This window comes from Schistosoma haematobium, chromosome ZW (genome assembly GCF_000699445.3).
Source record: "Schistosoma haematobium chromosome ZW, whole genome shotgun sequence".
NCBI classification, from domain to species: Eukaryota; Metazoa; Platyhelminthes; class Trematoda; order Strigeidida; family Schistosomatidae; genus Schistosoma; species Schistosoma haematobium.
The window spans coordinates 35511673-35530870 of NC_067195.1; the positions used below are offsets into that span (position 1 = coordinate 35511673).

The following is a 19198-nucleotide window of genomic DNA, read 5'->3' on the forward strand; positions in this document are numbered from 1 at the left end:
CTTTCGGAGCTAGATGAAGCTGAGTTTATATTTTTAATGCATCGGATGCAAGGTTGTCGTAGAAGGCATTTCTGGTGAATTTAGTGAAGAACTCCAGACTATGAGAAATTAGCACATGTAAAGCTCATCAGAAGAATCATATGAGATGCATAGTTGCGTTTCATTTTGTCAGTGGAAAGTACACTGTAAACTTTGCAGTCTGAAGCCATTTTTCATTGTTCCCTCTCTATCCAAAGTTGTATTAGATCGTCCTGCAGGGTCACTGAGTCTTTCAGATCAATTATTTGCTGCTTGCATGCAATGCTCCAGTTTTTTTTATGAAAAACATTGTGAATAAGGTAAAAGGCATCTCGAAATCTACTTTTTTAAGGCTACGAATATTGACGATAGGTTCCTGAAACTTTTGACACCTATTGTGCTATTGTATGCTGAGTTTTTCAAGTCTTGGCAAACTGTCACTTCTAGGTTGGTCCGAGTCTGAACAGCAGTTAGCTCAGTATTGTTCACATTGCAGACATTTATTGGTGACTGGAACGGATGGTAATCCACTTGGAAGCGTTTAACTGCAAACGTTGAACACTAGACCACTCAGAAAACTTCTGTGGATCACTTGGAAGCCATCAACTTTTGCGTTCATTTCTCATCACTCTCCATGTCTTGAAATTGTCAGGATATGTTGAGACCAAAAATGATAAGAGACTAAAAAAATCATCTAGATACATAGGAAGTAAAACAATACACTTGGCACAGTCTGTCAGTCAGACAGCTTTGAGTTAACACCCATGATGTTTTAACACCAAACTGAGAAATCCTTTATCTACTTTAGTAATTTACAATTATTCCCGATACTACTTTCTTCAGATTACAGCCTGTTTTGTTCGGCTTTCTCAAAATCCTTAGTGAAATCGTTGAAGATCGCATCTCTGAGTAGCTTCTGAACTTTAAGTTAACACCGACTTACACGTGCAACTAATAAGCTTGTGAGACCTGAGCAAACTATTCTGAAAGTGTTCTACTTTTTTAAAAGCAATTGGATGTTCGTCTAGGTGCCCAACAAACTTCGGAATAATCTTTTCTAGAATTTCAACAACCGCAATTGTGTTCACCAGTAGTTTTCAGGTTCGTATCTCGTATCAGTACATATCCGGAGACAGTACTTATTGTGGCGTTTTTCCAGTCCGTTGATAATCCTCTTAGACTTAGAGATAGATTAAAACTTATGTGATAAAATTTGCTTTTTGATGTAATTATTTGGGGCGTATTCCGTCAAGTTTTATAGATAATCCTAAATCAAATTAATTGAATATCCTGTTGTTTAGTGGTCACTGTGTTCAGAGTGCGTATGGGTTCATTCCTGCGAATTAAAGCTAAGGGTGCCCTCCATACATGTGTAGTGGTATTATACCCTAAACGCACAATCCTCAAAGCTGAAAACGAGACAATTGGGAAAATAGATATTCAACATTTAACGCGGAGAAAAACCAAATGATGAAGGTGTGAACAATGAATCCAATTTTAATTCAAATTGAAGGGATGGCATGGCTCAACCTCGCGAACATGGTCGCTTTGTTCTACTTGCTGTTACTCGTATTAAATATGTTGTTCTATATCCAACCTGAATGTGTTCTCCCTCATATATTGATAGTTGTTACTATACGAGGAGTCAGTGTAGACAATGATGTGATTTCGCGCAAGACCTCAAAGATTAGGCAGTTACAACATGGCAAACCAGTAGTTTCAGGATAAAATCTATTATTAGAGCAGTACCAATATCATAGTAGACCATAATTATACATATTCTCAGCTCAGTTGGCTTCTGACTTAAACTGCCCAATTAAACGAATTGATTCAATCAATCAATTAATCAATAATTTTGAAGATGACACAGGTATTCAGTGTTTGACAACGCTTTTACCAGTAACACCTTCTAATATAATTTGTACCCACCGAGAGAAATCAAAAGACAGAGTCGAGGAGATCGGAAGAGTATATTTGGCGATGACCAATATATCGGAATTCTCTGATCTAATCTGGCTAGCGATTGCGGTAGATGTTGAGCACGGCGTTACCACACGTGATCTGGTGCGGATGCCTGACCGAGCGCCTTCAGCTAGATGAGTCCACTAAAACATATGGTCAGCATCCAATGTCGAAAACTTACAGTGCTATTTATTTTGGGGATTTATTTACTGCTACAGATCACTCCCCCCCTAGTGTGGCAATGATGACCCTAAGACGTGACCAGCCAGAAGTTTAAACCCAACGAGTTTGTCGTTGGTAAACACTCTTCTGATAGCTTACTAAATTTAGCAGCGTCTGGTCGTCCTTCCTTACTATATGGGACGGAGGTACAACATAGTAAAAAAAGAAAATGTACAGTGAAAATTTCGGCTCCTCATAAACGTCATCGTTCTTTTCCAGCCGTCCTGGAAAAGAAAAAAGAAACTGTAAGTGCATGTCGAAATACATTCGTATGTGCGTAAAAACACAATGTCGGCGAAAAATGGAAAATATACTCAAGCACACATAATAGCGTTAAAAAAATGTTTTTTATGTTTGTTTTTTTTAAAATAAAAATAAAAATATATAGGCATAATAAAATTGTCTTTTTTTAAAAAAAATTATATATCGTTAAAAAGAAAGATCGAGATAATATAAAATGTCGAGTAGTGCCTTACGTGCAGTAGTCGTTTAAATGTTCTGGAAATCTTACTCTTCTTCCAGAACGCGTCGTTTTAGGTATATTTTCAGATACATTCGAAGTATCATCGCTAGTGTTGGTTGTCGGTTGAGAAATTATGAGTGGAGTCGTGTCGTTCGATTGTACTGAAGGAAAATCGACGTGGATAGGATTTCCTTCTAAATACGCTGCTTTTAAGCGATCGATGCTGATGCTATCGTTTGTTCCGTTCTTGTCGACTATATAGTACTTAGATTCACGTTGAAGAACTTTGAAGGGTCCTTCGTATGCTGATTCGAATGGTCGTCGATGCGAGTCTCGACGAACGAAAACGTGTGTACTATATCGTAAGTTAGGTTGAACGAAAACATCGGTTGATTGTGGTCGAGTGGAAGCAGGTTTAACTGAACGCATTGCGTTTGTAAGCCTGTTCGTGTAGGAGGTTAGGTCCATGTTCACTGACGAGGATGAAGGATCCACGAATTCTCCTGGAAGTCGAAGTGTCGTTCCATAAACGAGTTGAGACGCAGTGTATCCAATGTCAGCTTTCACTGCATTGCGGATACCTAGTAAGACGAGTGGAAGAGCGTCGGTCCACTGTGAAACGTTTGCAGCTGATAGTGAAGCTTTTAGTTGTCGGTGAAAGCGTTCTACCAACCCGTTTGCTTGTGGATGGTAGGCAGTCGTTCGGAAGCGAGTGATTCCCAAAAGTGTGGTCAGACGACGGAAAAGTTCAGATTCAGACTGACGTCCGCGGTCTGTGGTGATGGTTGAAGGGCAACCGAAGTTTGCTACCCATCGTTCGACGAAGGTGAGGGCCACTGTTTCAGCAGTGATGTCCTTAATAGGTACTGCTTCTGGCCATCGAGTGAAACGGTCTACGCAGGTTAAGAGGTAAGAGTATCCATTTGAATCTGGTAAAGGTCCTACCAAATCCAGATGAACATGGTCGAAACGAGCATCGGGAGTTTTAAACGAGCCTAGGGGACATTTATTGTGTCTGATAACCTTAGATTTTTGACAGCTTACACAGGAGCGTGCCCACTCCCTCACGTCTTTATTCATGCCAGGCCAGCAAAACCGTTCTGCTATAAGCTTGATGGTTGCACGAACACCTGGATGAGAAAGTTTGTGCAATGTATTGAAGACATTGCGTCGATAATGTTTCGGCACGATTGGGCGATTCCTACCTGTCGATGTGTCACAAAGTAAGGTTTCCTTACCTGTTCCCATCTGTTTGATGCGTAGTTTAAGTGTTGTGGACGATAACTCGTGCTGAAGATCACTGTCTTCTTTTTGAAGCTCGGCGAGTTTAAGAAGGTCGATGCCTTGGATACTGTTCAAGGAAGTTATGCGAGATAAGGCGTCTGCAACTACATTGTTTGCTCCAGAGATGTGTTGAATATCCGAAGTAAACTGCGAAATGTAGTCCAGTTGTCGAGACTCACGGGGAGAGTACTTGTCAGAAGGAGAGCTTAACGAGAAAGTGAGCGGTTTATGGTCCGTGAAAAGAGTGAATTCACAGCCTTCGATATAGTGTTGGAAATGCCGTACAGCACAATACATAGCTAGGAGTTCCCTACCGAATGTGCTGTACCTCGATTCGGTGTCTAGCAACCTTCTAGAGAAAAATGCCAAGGGTTGCCAGGAGTTGTTAACCCATTGTTGTAAGACTCCTCCGGTTGCTGAGTCGGATGCGTCTACTGCGATGCTAATGGGTGCTTCAGTGTCCTGATGTGCAAGCATTGTTGCTTTAGCGATCAGTTCCTTAACTGTGGAGAATGCTTTTCGTGCGGTGTCGTCCAAATTAATGGATTTCGCATTACCACGAAGTTGGTCGGTCAGAGGTTTCATAAGTAATGCGCATTTCGGTATGAAACGTCTATAGAAACTTACCAGGCCGTTAAACGTGCGTAATTGCTTGACGGTGGTCGGTTCTGGGTAATCCAGAATGGCCGCCACTTTAGTTCTAAGGGGTCGGATACCTTGAGCATCGATAGTGTGTCCCAGAAAGTCTAATGAGTCGGTTCCAAATTGGCATTTCTGAACGTTTACAGTAGTGCCATGTTTTTGTAGTCGTTCGAAAACAAGATCCAGATGCTTGAGATGTGTTTCTCTGTCCGGACTTGCGATTAGGCAGTCGTCAACATACGCATGTACGAAGTTGTGACCTCGAAAAACGTCGTCTATGAATCTTTGGAATGTTTGATCAGCATTCCTTAGACCGAAAGGCATTCGCAAAAATTCATAGAGTCCGAAGGGAGTTATGATAGCTATTTTCTGTATGTCGTCAGTAGCCATAGGGATTTGGTTATACGCTTTAACCAAGTCGATTTTCGAAAAGACAGTTGTACCTTTCAAGGTAGCTGTCAAATCGTGAATGTGAGGCAACGGGTAACGATCGGGAATGGTTTTCGCGTTCAATCGCCGATAGTCACCGGTTGGACGCCAATCGTTGCTGTCCTTTTTAGGGACCATGTGCAACGGCGATGCATATGGGCTACTTGACGGTCGTATGATTCCTAAGTCTATCATATGGTCGAACTCGTTTTTCGCTAACCTTAGCTTTTCGGGAGCTAGTCGTCGTGCTTTAGAAAATACAGGTGGTCCTGTAGTCGCGATGTGATGTGTAACGTTGCTGGTTACACACGGTAATCTCGGTTGCGTTTGTTGTATCCCAGGATACTTATCGAGTAGTGGCTGATAAAGTGTGTCTATCATATGCTTAATTGTGACTGGGGATAATCTGCAACCAGAGAAGGAAGTTACGCAAACGGATAAATTAGTGTTTCCGTCCACTAGCCTCCGTTTGCGCGTATCGATGATTGAATTATGGTGTTGTAGAAGGTCCATACCAATAATTGGCATAGAAACATCTGCAACAACGAAGATCCAGTGAATGGGTTTGCGTAAGCCCATGTTAAGGTAAACGTACCTTTTGCCATACGTAGCGATAGGTTTTCCGTTTGCCGCCTGTAAGTTTAGAGCCGATTCGTGAAGCCGGTCGTTGGAATTCGCCGGGAGAACGCTAACTTCTGCGCCAGTGTCGACGAGGTAGCGAACTCTCGTTGTCACATTTGTGACGTACAACAGACGGCTATGTTCGCCGGCTACGGTTGCCGTTAACGCGTGCCGGCTTGGAAGTTTCCCGAGTTGTTTTTCGGGTCAGTCGGTTTCGTGTTGGGAAAATTGCAGGGTTTTCTGCAATTTCTGGAAGACTTTCCATACTGGTTATGATACCAGCACCAGTCGGGGTTATCCGTCTCTCGTGGTCTAGAGACAGATCGCTTACGTGAAGTGCTTCTACGTAGGGTGCGCGATCTCTTACGGTCGGTACGAAGACTAAGATAACGCGTGAGTGTATGGCATAACTTGATTATGTCATTCTGAGTCGTTTGAGGCTTTTCTTTGACTGAAAATACCTCGGGAGTAGAAGATTTCGTAATTTCTAAGATACGATCGGCAGATGCAGCCAGTTCGTCTAGGGCGTTGTTCTGAAACGAGACCAGAACCGCTTGCACCTGTTGGGGAAGTTTAGACAAGAAGAGCCTATAACCTCTCTCATCCTTTGCAACCTGTCCGTCGCAGAACCGTGCTGCAGGTCTATATTATTAAAGAGTTGATCTAACCTTTGTCAATCGGTTAGGTCTCCTCGTTTAACAATCGAACGTTTTAAGGTTTCGTAAGGTTCAGAAACATCACTAGTAAACATACTAGGTGTTACGTACCCGTTGAATTCGCGCGGTAGTGCCTTGACTACTGCGAGGAATTGTGCACGTGTGTCGATCACGCCGTGCTCGTGGAAGTCGGCTTCTGCGTAGCAGAACCAGGCTTCGATGTTGTCGGGCCAGAAAGGCATGAGTTGAAACGAAGGTTAAGTCATGGTTTTAATCTTAAAAACTTTAGGAGTCTTTTCGGTCATTGGGGAATATAAGGTACGAGAATACGAGGGAATAATATATAGATATCTTAAAACACGAGGAAAAATATTACAATGTATAAAAAAATAAAAAATAAGGTAATAGTATATAAAAATCCCAAAAAGGAACACTCACCGTTGCAATTAGGTGTACCAGATCACGTCGGTCTCACCAATGAAGATGACACAGGTATTCAGTGTTTGACAACGCTTTTACCAGTAACACCTTCTAATATAATTTGTACCCACCGAGAGAAATCAAAAGACAGAGTCGAGGAGATCGGAAGAGTATATTTGGCGATGACCAATATATCGGAATTCTCTGATCTAATCTGGCTAGCGATTGCGGTAGATGTTGAGCACGGCGTCACCCCACGTGATCTGGTACGGATGCCTGATCGAGCGCCTTCAGCTAGATGAGTTCACTAAAACATGTGGTCAGCATCCAATGTCGAAAACTTACAGAGCAATTTATTTTAGGGATTTATTTACACGCATAGTTAGTAATCTAACATTAACGCCAAGTGAACATCCGTATCGAAGCACAAACTGCAACGCAAAATTACAACAGGATAGAAGTCAATTTTCCTTCCTCACATTAAGACCTGCAATAAATTGAACAAAACATAATAATAAATCACCTTTTTAAAAAGCAAGATACAATCTTTGGCTAGATATATATCATTTACAGTCATACGCCGGTTTCGGGCAACTATAGAAAACAATCATAGATAATCGAGAATCGTCTTTAGTATATTTTATTACAGACGTAGATTCTGTTAAGGCTGGTACTTCACAAGACTTTTTCCATTTCCCGTGTTTAGTGATTGCTCCTACAGGTTAAATTTCTGTTTTTGGTCATACCTTTTCTCTTGGTTGAAAGAGCACTCCATGGGCCTGTAGTAAACCCATTCAACTTTCGTATTATTTATCTGCTCACTGCAATTTAGACACCTGATCCACCATGTACTTTTCTGTGTGAATATGATTGAGCACACGTCTGTCCATCAATTTTCAATCCGTTCTCCCATCGGTTGTGATACACAGACAATCAATGATTTATCCGTACTTGATTAACACTCGAATATATATATATATATGGATTTTCAACACACACACTCTTGGTTTACCCTTTGTGCTCGCTTCCTGTACGCTTGAGGACTTTACCGGTAATTCACAATAAACTGTCTCTGTAACTATTGTTCAGGCTTTTGAATAATCTCGAGTAAATCCATAATTCTACTAGAAGATTTAGCCTGCATTAAATAGTCGGTTAACGCGATATTATTTATTGGAGTCAGATATAGGGGAAATTTGTAAACACAGGCCCTTCTACCATAATGATCTTTTCGATGTTTTTGTGCCACACCCAACTACGCTAATGCCATATTGTAATAGCTCGATACATCCTCTTGAAGCTTCACAATAATGTAGGATATCCATAATGTGTCTTGGTACATCGTGGGTGTTAGTACATTTGCTTTAAGCCTGATATCGCTTCCTGCCCATAGCAGATGTGGCACATGTACAGTCGATGTGTGGACGCTACCGCGATATGCCAGTAGACATTCGTTTGAAGCGATCTGGCTTCTTCCTGATTAGCAAATGTTTTTGGTAGTGTTTCGACGGTTCTATGAATTTGCTTAACAATCCCATTGCCTTCTGGATGGTAGGCAGTAGTTTGCGTTTTGCGAATCTACCAAACTTGACACAATTCTTCGAAAAGTGTGCTCTCAAAGTTGATACAAGTAACCGAACTGGCTCAAAACAACCAACCCATGCTTCCTAAGAGAATCGCCTCACACCAATTTGTAAAGTGATCAACCACGACCAAACATACTTTTTTCCTCTGTTGGTTCCACGCAATATTCATGCATCTCAAAGGACACCCAACAAACCCTTAGCAATTGAATCACGAAGTGGCCGCCTCATTCAGACTGCTGAAGGTCGTTTGAACGAAACGGCGGGTGACTTCGAGCGGATCTGACTTTTTATTTACCTTGTCATTGTTATCTTAAGTTCCTTTGATTCGTCCACAAAGTATAGTCTTTTCATAATGACGTAGATGCAGTCACCATTTGTCTCAACTTAGATACTGGGTTTCGAAACTAAAACATACCAATTCAGATTTCATGAAATTGTTCTTTTTTCTTGAACTACATTGTAAATACCTTAAGTTTCTTGGCACCACTTATACTATTACTACTCCTACTATGCATACATTTCTCTGCGGTAAAGTGGTGTTGCGACTTCAAACAGTACACAAATGTGCCAGGTTCAACAATGCGTACGCATTGTTGGCTTTCTTGTGAACATTTGCCAAAACCTATGGTACGCAGAAAGGTTAGTCCACTCAGTTGAAGCAAAGATCATAATAGATCCAAGTTTAGTTAGTTGAAGCACGCATTTGAGCAAAATCATAAGGTTCTCGGTGTGTCCGTTCACCTTAGGATTTTGAGGAGTATAATTATGCGTAGTCCTTCATTCTGGTCCGGTTAACTGTTGGTAAATGAGCTTACAGGTAGCGCATTTACTCCGATGAGATAACCCAAACACTACTAAAGTCATTTGACTTGTTCGACTTAGGGAACGATAAAATGGATTTTGGATTATAGACAAAATTACAAGTAACGTGATTTCAACGTTAATCAATCAAGTGGTCGTATCTAGGTGACTACCTCATCACTTTAATTACTACAAGAATTGGTTAAAGTATGCTTCACCCGGCAACAATTAACCATACAAGGGATAATCTTGTTGTCTATTATTTGGATTTCAGTAACTGGTCCTAGTGGGAGCAGTCCAACTACTGCATTAGTATCATAACCGCTTACTCGTTTTGATCTTTTAAATACTATGTCCACACCAGATTCACAACTTTTTTTGTCAGCATGAAAATTTTTTGTTCGTTTTTTCATGTAGTCGAGTTATTTTAAATTTTGATGTCATACGTATGACACCATAATCTCACGTGGATGTATATCCAGTCAGCCCAGAATTTTTTAAATAACATCACTCAACCCTTCCCTCAACAGTTTTTCCAATAGTCTCAGGCTTCATAAATATAATTCTTCTTAGGAACCGATTTGTCGTACCTTAATCTCCGTCATCTGAATACTAACTAAATACCTAGGTACAACAAGTCAAGAGTTCTCATCTATTTCCGCTAGAATCCATGCTACCTTATGATCTCAAAATGTCGTAGACTTTGGAGCTTACTAACAGCAGTAAATGTTTATGCACTGTCTTGACGTTTGTTTCTGGTGACCTGAGGAACTCAGTATTTTTACCATCTGTTTATTATTGGGCAAGCGACTGTGAATCACTCGAAGTATCTATCCAGTTTAAACAATTTAGGAACAAAACTGTATCATAATAAGGACAAACTATGTCCGTACATTTTGGAATTCGGTACAATTTAACTTAGGGTCTCATGTCGGTGAGTTATGTGCAACGTAGTGTTTGACACATGTTCATCGGTCCAATTTGCCATACCGCATTAGCACAGATAAAACTATCAATACAAATCATTTCGTTTAAACACAAAGGCGTTGGTACGAATGGCCATCAATACAAACCTCATAGTAGAAGTAGTCGTACCAGTATTAGTAAAAGGATTTGATATAGAAGAAAAAAGTTGTAAGGAGATTTGAGACTCAAGTTCCAAGGGAAGACAGAGTAAATTGACCTGCACCATTGCGAACGATTCTAAATTGTGCCCAACCATTGCTAGGATAATCACGCGGACCTCACTCAGTTAGCGTGCACCTACTAAGAGGGTTCAATCCAATTACCAATGGCTTGATGGATTGGTGGCACATCTTGGTTTGGCCGCCTCTATCTGCCTCCCAGTCTACTCCTTCCTACGCCAGACAGCGTCACTCGTCGAGGTAAATGGTAGTTGAGTATACGTAACATGTCTTAGCCACCTTAATTGATGCAAATTCACTATCTTATTGAATCGTTTACCATTTTTATCTGGTAGTGTATACCTAACCTCAACGTTGCTCAATCGGTTGTCCAAAAATATGCGAGGAATGTTTCGAAAAAAACCTGTAATCGAATACAAGTAACCTACGAATAAATATTCCTAATGACCATGTTCCATTCTCATAACAGAGCAAAATGCTGTACAGTAAATGTGTTCTTTGGTTGGGAAACAGACTTCTTGGCTATACCGCAAGTGACAAGTTTATCTACAAACCAGTCGAGGTTTTGGAACCTGTGTTCAGGTTTCGTTAGACACCAAACCTTCAAGATTGATGAGACTGCCAAGACAAGTGAAGCGATGGACACACTCAACTAATTCGCTTCCTATCCTTATTTTAGGTGTTGACACAGGTCAGTCCTGTAGCAATATTTTGTATTTACAGTGAGAGAGTCCCATTTCAAATATACTTACATTATTGCTCAAGGCAATCAAAGAACCTAATAAATTTTCATATACCACTTTCGTATCGGTTTAAATGAAAAAACAAGTTTGGTATGTATGCATGATGTTCGGACGCACTTCAGCTATTATGACTTGAAAAGTTGGATATTGTAAAGTAGTGGTTGACATTCAATAGAAAGTGATAATTTGTAAGATGCTCAGAAAATGTTTTGGCAATGAAAATAATGTGTTCATAAATACAACTAGTATTTAGTCCAAAAATATCACAACAAACATTGGTATAACAGGTAAATTCAAATTAGTCTTCAAGTTGTCCAACGAATATGGATTTTCAAAGTATTGTCGGCGTGTGGCAAAAATTTCCGACAAGAAATGTCGGAGTTAGGTTTATAGTTCTCATCATGGGGTGTAAGACAATCTATTTGTTTGGAGACGTAATCTATTACAGCATGCGTGGTACATACTAAGTCACCACATGATGCTACTGGTGAGGACCGATTTCATAAAAAGACTCAAGACATCCAAAAAGAAATATTTGAAGAAGTCTAAGGCTTTATTCACAGTTCTGTTGGGACTTTTCAAGCTAGGTATCCCAAAATAAAACCAGTAGCTATACACCATAGGTGACATGACCCATACACAACGATTACTATCCATTAAATTTCGCCTTTCAAAAATTATAGTTTGGTTTCAATGTAATTCACAAACTATGGGTTTATGTACTCGATTTCGAGCCACACTTCGTATAAAAGCTAATGACACTAACCCGCTTGCCAAAGCAGTGAGTTTTCAACCTAGAGTTTACTAGTTATAATTCTATGGGTTTAATCACAAAACCACCACTTACCATTGGGGAATACTAGACGGGAATTTCGTTTCAGCGTGAGACCCTTCAGAATTGTTCCAAAGAGACCGGACATTTCTTCATTTCAGTGAGCACATACTACTTTTTATTTGTTCATCATAACTTCCCTCCATTTTTGTTGATTGAAACAGGTGGATGGAACTGTTATAAAAAACAGAAAAACGACAGTCCAGTTATCTTTTATTGCATATCATTATTCAGTCCAATTTTCCCTTTAGAATACTGAAGGGAGAAAATTCCTTGACATGCAGGAAGAATCTAGTGAAGATGTTGATACGCAAAACGTCAAGTATACTCCTTGCAAATAGTGTGTCTAAATTACTTAGTGTGCGTAAACCCTATAAAAAACGCCGAAAAGCAAAGAAGTCTCGAGATGTACTTAACAGTTTACAGGATGATGCTTCGAAGACTTCAATCAATTCTCAAATTTATTCGACTAAGAGAATAGAATTTGATGACGTTGGAGAGATAAAAAGTTTATACGCTGCAGATAACTGGGATGTAGGTAGATTTCCACATTTAAAGGTGATTCCCAGCTTTCTGATTGTACTCGCAGGTCGAAAAAGCGTTCAGGATACGTCACTTTTACAAACATATGTGCCGAACAGAGGTTTACACCGAAATCTGGAGTCTCAAACCTTGAGAATACTGATATTATATCCCACACTTCAGAAGATGAGTTAGAATCCGTACGTGAAATACCGATCAAACATGAAAAGAATCAGCATTTAGAAGTGACAATCTACAGTTTTCCTGTATGTTTAGCTTCTATTCGTACTATTGTAGAATAACTATGAGACTGTTGTGAAGTATTGGTATGATACGTTTCAGAAACTTCATTTACTCACCAGAATAACTAAAAACCAAGTGAGTTCTATTTGCTAACTGATTTTAACCATAATATGTTTTTTACGCTTGAGTAATGTAACTTTTCGTGTTGTTAACCCTAACCTGTTTTCCGATTGGTCTTTCAGGAAGGTGCCAATAAATATTGTTCAGTAATTGAACAAATACCTTTATCCACCGCAACTGAAAGAGCGTCAAATAACACATCATTACATGAGTACGTTTTTTCTGCCTAAAATTATGATTAATCACCGTGTGGTTCAATAACCATCTTTTAATCTCATGAATATTATTTTGTAATATTTCATTTTTATTCACATGAAGTATAATTTGACACTTAAAGCCCCTTGATAAGAGTCCTTAGAAAGTATTTTTATGTATAAACCCTCTGGTCTTTTTTGTTCAATTCCGCGAAAATCAACTCTATTATTTCAGTATAAATATTGTGAGGTACATTTTGATTAAGTACATATTTTCGGTAATTTCTAACAAGGGTTTACAATTACGGTAAAAATAATTCAGTAGGGGTATTTAAACCGTTGTGGTTAACAGAATTAAACAGCGGTAAAGATTATAAATAAAAATAATATATTTGTAATATCCGAATGAGTAGAAAAATTAGATTTTCTGACGTTTCGTGACTCAGTGTAAACCATTTCAGAGAAAAAATGACCAAATTAAAATTAACCCAAGTTTAAAACAACATTAAAGATTACAATAAAATCGTTCAAGTGTTGATTTGGTCGTTGTAGTTTGCTAGTCATTTATTTATGTGTATACGGCGTAAAGAAAAAGAATCATTAAATGCCTTGGTGCGGCCGAGGGTAGGGAGAGTCAGCTCTCCCTCTCCAAATCCTCTCATATGGCCACGCGTATACAGCCACTGCCAAGGAAGTCCTACTCACTGCCTTCTCGTGGTGGGGTTGTTTACGAAATTGAGAGGACGAAATGCGAATGTCCGGCGCTTCAACCGGGTTTGCGGACACGGTGAGTCCATCTAGGGGAGTTGGAAAACCCTGTTTACAATCCAATGGTGCACATGGGCTCCAGTTTCCTGAAGGAACAAATGGCGTATGAACCAGTCGTTGGTCGCCGGACTTGCGGCGTAGCGAATGATTCTGAGCTACTTCACCCAGTCTCCACTGGTTACGATAATCACTCAGACCCCAACCAGGTAGTATGTAGATACCTACATGGGTCAGTTTACCTGTTATTGTTTTCATGGACTGATGATGCATCTTAGTTTGGCTGCAATAGCTTTCTTAGGACTTACTCCTATGCCACTAATTATCGCGTGTCGAGGTAGTCTGTGAATGAACTTGCGTAAACCTGCTTCGGTCTGGGCCCTCTGGCAGTATCACAGCCCACACACAAATCAAGTGACTTGTGTGGTGTATATGTATTCGGTGCCCCTTTGTACTTATATAAGTGGATACAATTTGAGTAGGCAGAAAGCTCCAACGAACGCCAATTTCTGTTATTAACTCGGGTGATAGGTCGATGTGTAAAGTAAAACTGAACCAGGAAAAGTTTTATCCTGTCGTTGTATATTATGTGACCAATTGAGCATGCATCGCTTTGTGTTTTAGAGTGAATACGTTACTAGAGAGTCACGGATGTTTCAATCATTAAAATCGGGTTGCCATATACTTGATTACTTCACTTTACAGAATATTTCACAACACTTCTAAGCCTATTTTTTCTATCTATTTTCAAAATACAATACCTAATGTAAATTAGGTATACTGAGCATTACAAACATTCAGTAGAAACCAAGGAATTATGAAGAAAGTACGAATCCAGACAGAAACTGGCAAAATTACAATGACTTACTAGTGATGCCAACTCGTGATATAGATGTATATTAAACCATGACACTATCAATTAAAGTGGATTATTATCAAATATGAGATCTATGTATGAACTATACCTTGTGAAAGTAGCCAGAAAGTCACATTATCCTGTAGAATTGTTATTTATCGGTATCATATATTTTTGCAGAGAACAAATGGAAAACTGTCAATAACAATATGGTTTTTTCCGAGACCGGTCTTCCGAATAGGCCTCTAAAATATTGGAAGCGAATACACTCATTTGCAGAAATCTGGAGACAAATAGATTTAAATGTAATACTTCATGCTCTGTCGTTTTGATGTTTTATTACTTTTTTCAATGTGTTCTTGTTAATTGTTAGTTACTTCACCGTTTCTCTTTGGTGTAGAATCATTAAGCTGAATATTGGGTTGTACTGTTAGTGGCAACAAGTTTGCGATCTATCTTCGGTTTTTTCTAAATGCCCTTTGGTTAGTGGCTGTTGAGTATGTCCAAATCACCGTGGTTTTACCAGTATTTATGCCTATAGTCAGTATCTGAGAACAGACTTCGTGCTATCCCACGTAATGTTTTGTATTAGTTTGTTACGTGATAAAAGTTATTCGCTACAGCTTAATCCTTTGATGAATGAAGCCAAAACGCTATAAAGCTAGCTGGAATCAAATGGGTTTTGTCGGTCATGATACTATCCAGGAGATCGATTAGATTTGGTTGACAGAAAAACGAGGTGTTAATAACTTTGTAATAGACCAAACTTCCTCTCTGACAACTGACGGAAAGAATCTCGTGACCACGGGATTTTCTTTCGGATATGAAACGTCTAGATGTCACATTTTGGTCTTCACTCTTCAACTACCTAAGGAAATGCGTTAACACATCCATCATGTTACACAAAACAAAATTTTTCCCGTATTTGACAGTGCCTAATTCTGGATTCGGATCATCAGGGATCTGGTGCGATGGAGTTAAGTAAGCTACATAATCAACTTCTGGTACCTTGTACACTAACAACTCATATGAGTAGAATTAGTATTTGATACAGACAACATCGGCCGAGAGGTAATAGCGTTTTTTCGAATATACAATCAGATAAGCCCAAATTGTTAAGCTATGAGAAGTTAGGCTTAAACAGACGGAGTATGCCTCCTGAGGGTTACGAAAATGTCATTATTACTTCATCGTTTATCGCTAGACAGTTAATTACAAAAGAAAACTTGGGAATGATCATGTTTAGAATTCCTGTTAAACTGCTTATTTCGTAATACTGTTTTCACAAGGTAATCGTTTGTTTGCGTTTCACCTCACTAGTTTCAAACTGGAATATATGACAGACCCTTCTTTCCCAAAGCAGTGCCTGCAGTGACGCTTTATAATGTCCAGTTGGTAGTTGACTACCCTCGACCTCGCTTCTGCATTTTTAGCAAAGCATTCAAGCGCTTCCCGTCAGGAAAATACCCCTTAAGAGATGTTGCAACTTACGACAATAGTCCTTTCGACCTCAACTTTACGGAGATCAGTTTGAGTTCTGAATATTTTTTGCTGCGAACTGGTATAAGCTAAAGAATTATTTAAATTAAGTATTTTAGAGATGCTTCCTGGATTGGAACTTTTTTATGATAAGAATTTATGGCAACGTCAAGGATCAAACCCGGCCTCCAGACTTCAGACAACATATTGCATCTTGACTTTTAAGTTCTAGTTGAGTGGCCGACATTTTTAACTTCATTTAATTTGTGAAATAATGCATCAGTTGTCAGTACGAAACTGTTTAATCCCCAAAACAGTTAACCTCCACCGGTCATAACTTTGCACACGAATACATATAAACACATTGTTCTAATTGTACTGGAATACGTTCCTAGAAACTCAATTTACTTTGAGTTCATTGTATATAATTCTCTTCCATTTATTACTGAGTCGGTCATGTGTTTTTGTCATTTAAAAGGGTTGTGAATAAACATCAAGACCTAAGGCCTAAACACAGGGAAATCTTTGTTATCAAAGTAGCAGTACAAGATCTGTTTGGTAAGTAATATCATCGTAACGACTAATTGTATAAGTAGATATTCACAAAGTCAAACGACCGTAATTTACTTGTTTAGCTATCTAATAATAAATCATAGGAAGTACTGTTTCCAAACTACCATTCAGTTATTGTTAAAGAACAATACCTTTTTTCAATATCAAGGTTTGCGTTTCTTACAGTACACAGTACTGATTCGTATTTCTTTCCAAGTCGTATTGCTATTAACAGAGTAAGAGTATATGATTCACAGACCACCAAAAACTACTCGCTCTTTCAAAAAGTTTATCTGAACTCCTTATTTAGTTAAATAGAGGGAAAGGATCTGATCCAAAACCAAGGCAGCAAATGAGTTGTTAAGCATTTGAGCTTAATGAAAATATAAGCAGATCTACAGACTTACTTTCTTACCTTTCCGTGTTAACTCGCTTACCAGTATACTAAATTTACGACAATAAGTTTTAACATTGTTCTCATTTTTATGCTTTACATACATTAGGCAAAAGAGGCTCCAATACGCAACTATTACTTTTAAGATTCCAGTAGGCTTTTGGTTTGGTTGGTATGTATGGAAGATCTACGGTGCCCAATTTTATGGTCATTCTTATTTTTGACAAAGTAACCAAATCCATGATGTGCTGACTAGAATTTGTCTTCAAAAGCAAGTACCAATAAAATTAGATCGGTGGTTAGATTAGTCGGATTTTGCGTCTAAGCTACTCATTTGGTTAAGGAATCTAGCTAACCTCACTAGCCTGAAGCCACACATGAGCATGCACTTAATTGCGTTAAGTGTTCCAATAATATCTGTCGTAACTAATGATTTAATCTACTATTTAAGTATTGAGCTATAGAAAGTCCAAAACGCTGGCAGAGCAGTTTACGCCATTGACTGCTTCCAATGTTTTTTTATAGGTAACACTATGTAAAGGCCTTTACTATTACACACAAATGGTGAGTAATCAATGAGAAAAGAATAGCATGTCAGCCATCTGGAAAATGTATCTAATTTTACAAGAAATTAATTACAAAACAAGAAACTTTAATTACACGTAATATACACTGTACAATGAAGCAAAGTTCCTAGAAATTTACTGGACGGAAATGAGTTCGGGGGGCATATGTCCTGAGTTTCCTAACCATCTCAACGTAACGCGCCCATCAGGCCGGACGACAAGCCACGTTATACTGCCGTGATCAAGGGAAAACCTTATCCAAGCTTCAGGTGGAAACTGTAGAGCTCTACAAACAAAATAGCGAATAACATTTGCATGGCACACAAACACTTCATATGTGTCGGCTTCTTGTTTCACATCTGCACGGTGTATATGTCTTTGGAATGCAAGTTCAATGCGGGAGCCATCTTCTTCTATGTCTTTTGGTGTGGGTTGGTAATATACGAGGGGTGGTTCCAGAACGTAAGGAGCACCCTCGCGTAATGCGTCTGATGGTTCTGCCTGAACATCGGGAAGGTGATTTAACACCAACTCAGCTGATTCGACAGCACGCGTCATCGTGGAGTAGTATAATTTCCTATATGGGAAATTGAGTTCTCGTAAACGCATTCCAGTACATTCCAGTTGCTGGCGTCCAAGCCCTGTCAGGTGACAGTCAGAATCTTCTTTCGCATAATGATATTGGCCATGGCGAATAAATAGAAGGTGTCGTGTACACTTTGGTTTTGGTATCACTATTTCATTCTGTAAAGAGGCATCCGTCCTAATATTAGGGGGATTTCTTCCGTCCCAGTCCCAGTTCCATGGCTTTATACTGATATTTTCACTACAGATAGCACGAGCACTTAGTATTGATGGAAATCTTTTATTGATGCTGGCTGCTAAACTTTTCAACTGGCCAAAAAATGGTAGAGCCTGATCACCTTTACTCCAATCGGCGGACCATGCTGCTTTAGCCCCGAATAACGCTGTGCCAGTGACGCAACAGCCGAGACGTACTACACGACTGAATGACATATAAGAGTGCAATCTATTACGATGTTGCTAAATCCCTACCATACTGTAACGACGCACGCCATTTTGATTTGTGGACACAATATTATTCAAAGTACCTTCAACTTTGATGTGAACAAACAGTTTCAGTAGTACTTATGTTAGACAAAAATAAAGATTACGGAATACACTTAAGAGAACTTGATGCTTTTTTTGCTCACATCATTCGTTACAGAAATACACAACTAAAAATTAACTTCCAACAACTTGTAAAGTCTAGTCTGACAAGATTACATAAGAATGGTTTCAGATAAAATGTCGCACCTACAGTTCGGCAATTAAGTCTTGTTTTGATAATTTTGAAAGACTGTGGAGAGTCGGGATGTATTCAATAAACCACAGAAGGAAAACAATTGAGTTAGTACATCTGTTTGTCAATGAACAACCTACGAATGACATACAGCATTTTAGATATAGTTACGTTTAGTTAACGGTTAATTCCCATTCTCCTGAGTAAACATTCTGCAAGGGATTTGGTTCAGGCTTTTAACTTGAATGAGTTTAGTTTTTTATGATTAGTGTAAAAGTAAATAATTCCACCGAACAGGATCATGTAGGTCTTCGACATTGGTATTGACTTCATGAGTCTTACGGGAGTCACCTAACTGAAGAAACTGTGTCACGAATGTG

At 39.2% G+C, this 19198-nt stretch overlaps 2 protein-coding genes across 3 annotated transcripts; one reads left to right on the plus strand and one right to left on the minus strand.

Annotated features, from left to right (window-relative positions):
• The first annotated feature begins 8544 nt into the window (after positions 1-8544).
• Positions 8545-18844, plus strand: MS3_00003405 (uncharacterized protein). Its single transcript, XM_035733536.2, has 7 exons — positions 8545-10668; positions 10719-12146; positions 12184-12358; positions 12394-12612; positions 12644-12724; positions 12832-12920; positions 14705-18844. Exons 2-7 carry the CDS (start codon positions 12103-12105, stop codon positions 14727-14729), a joined length of 633 nt encoding a protein of 210 aa, XP_035590068.1. The 5' UTR covers positions 8545-10668; positions 10719-12102; the 3' UTR covers positions 14730-18844.
• PGAM5_1 (Serine/threonine-protein phosphatase pgam5, mitochondrial) lies at positions 17585-18605 on the minus strand (the record flags this gene model as incomplete). 2 transcript variants are annotated; one of them, XM_051211197.1, is made up of 2 exons in its annotated part: positions 17844-18605; positions 17585-17801 (listed from the first exon to the last, which is right to left on the minus strand). In XM_051211197.1, exons 1-2 carry the CDS (start codon positions 18530-18532, stop codon positions 17651-17653), a joined length of 840 nt encoding a protein of 279 aa, XP_051071235.1. In that variant the 5' UTR covers positions 18533-18605. The 2 variants fall into 2 exon arrangements, with proteins under 2 accessions (XP_051071235.1, XP_012797526.2); XM_012942072.2 differs by having other exon boundaries at positions 17651-18605.
• Positions 18845-19198: the final 354 nt, after the last annotated feature.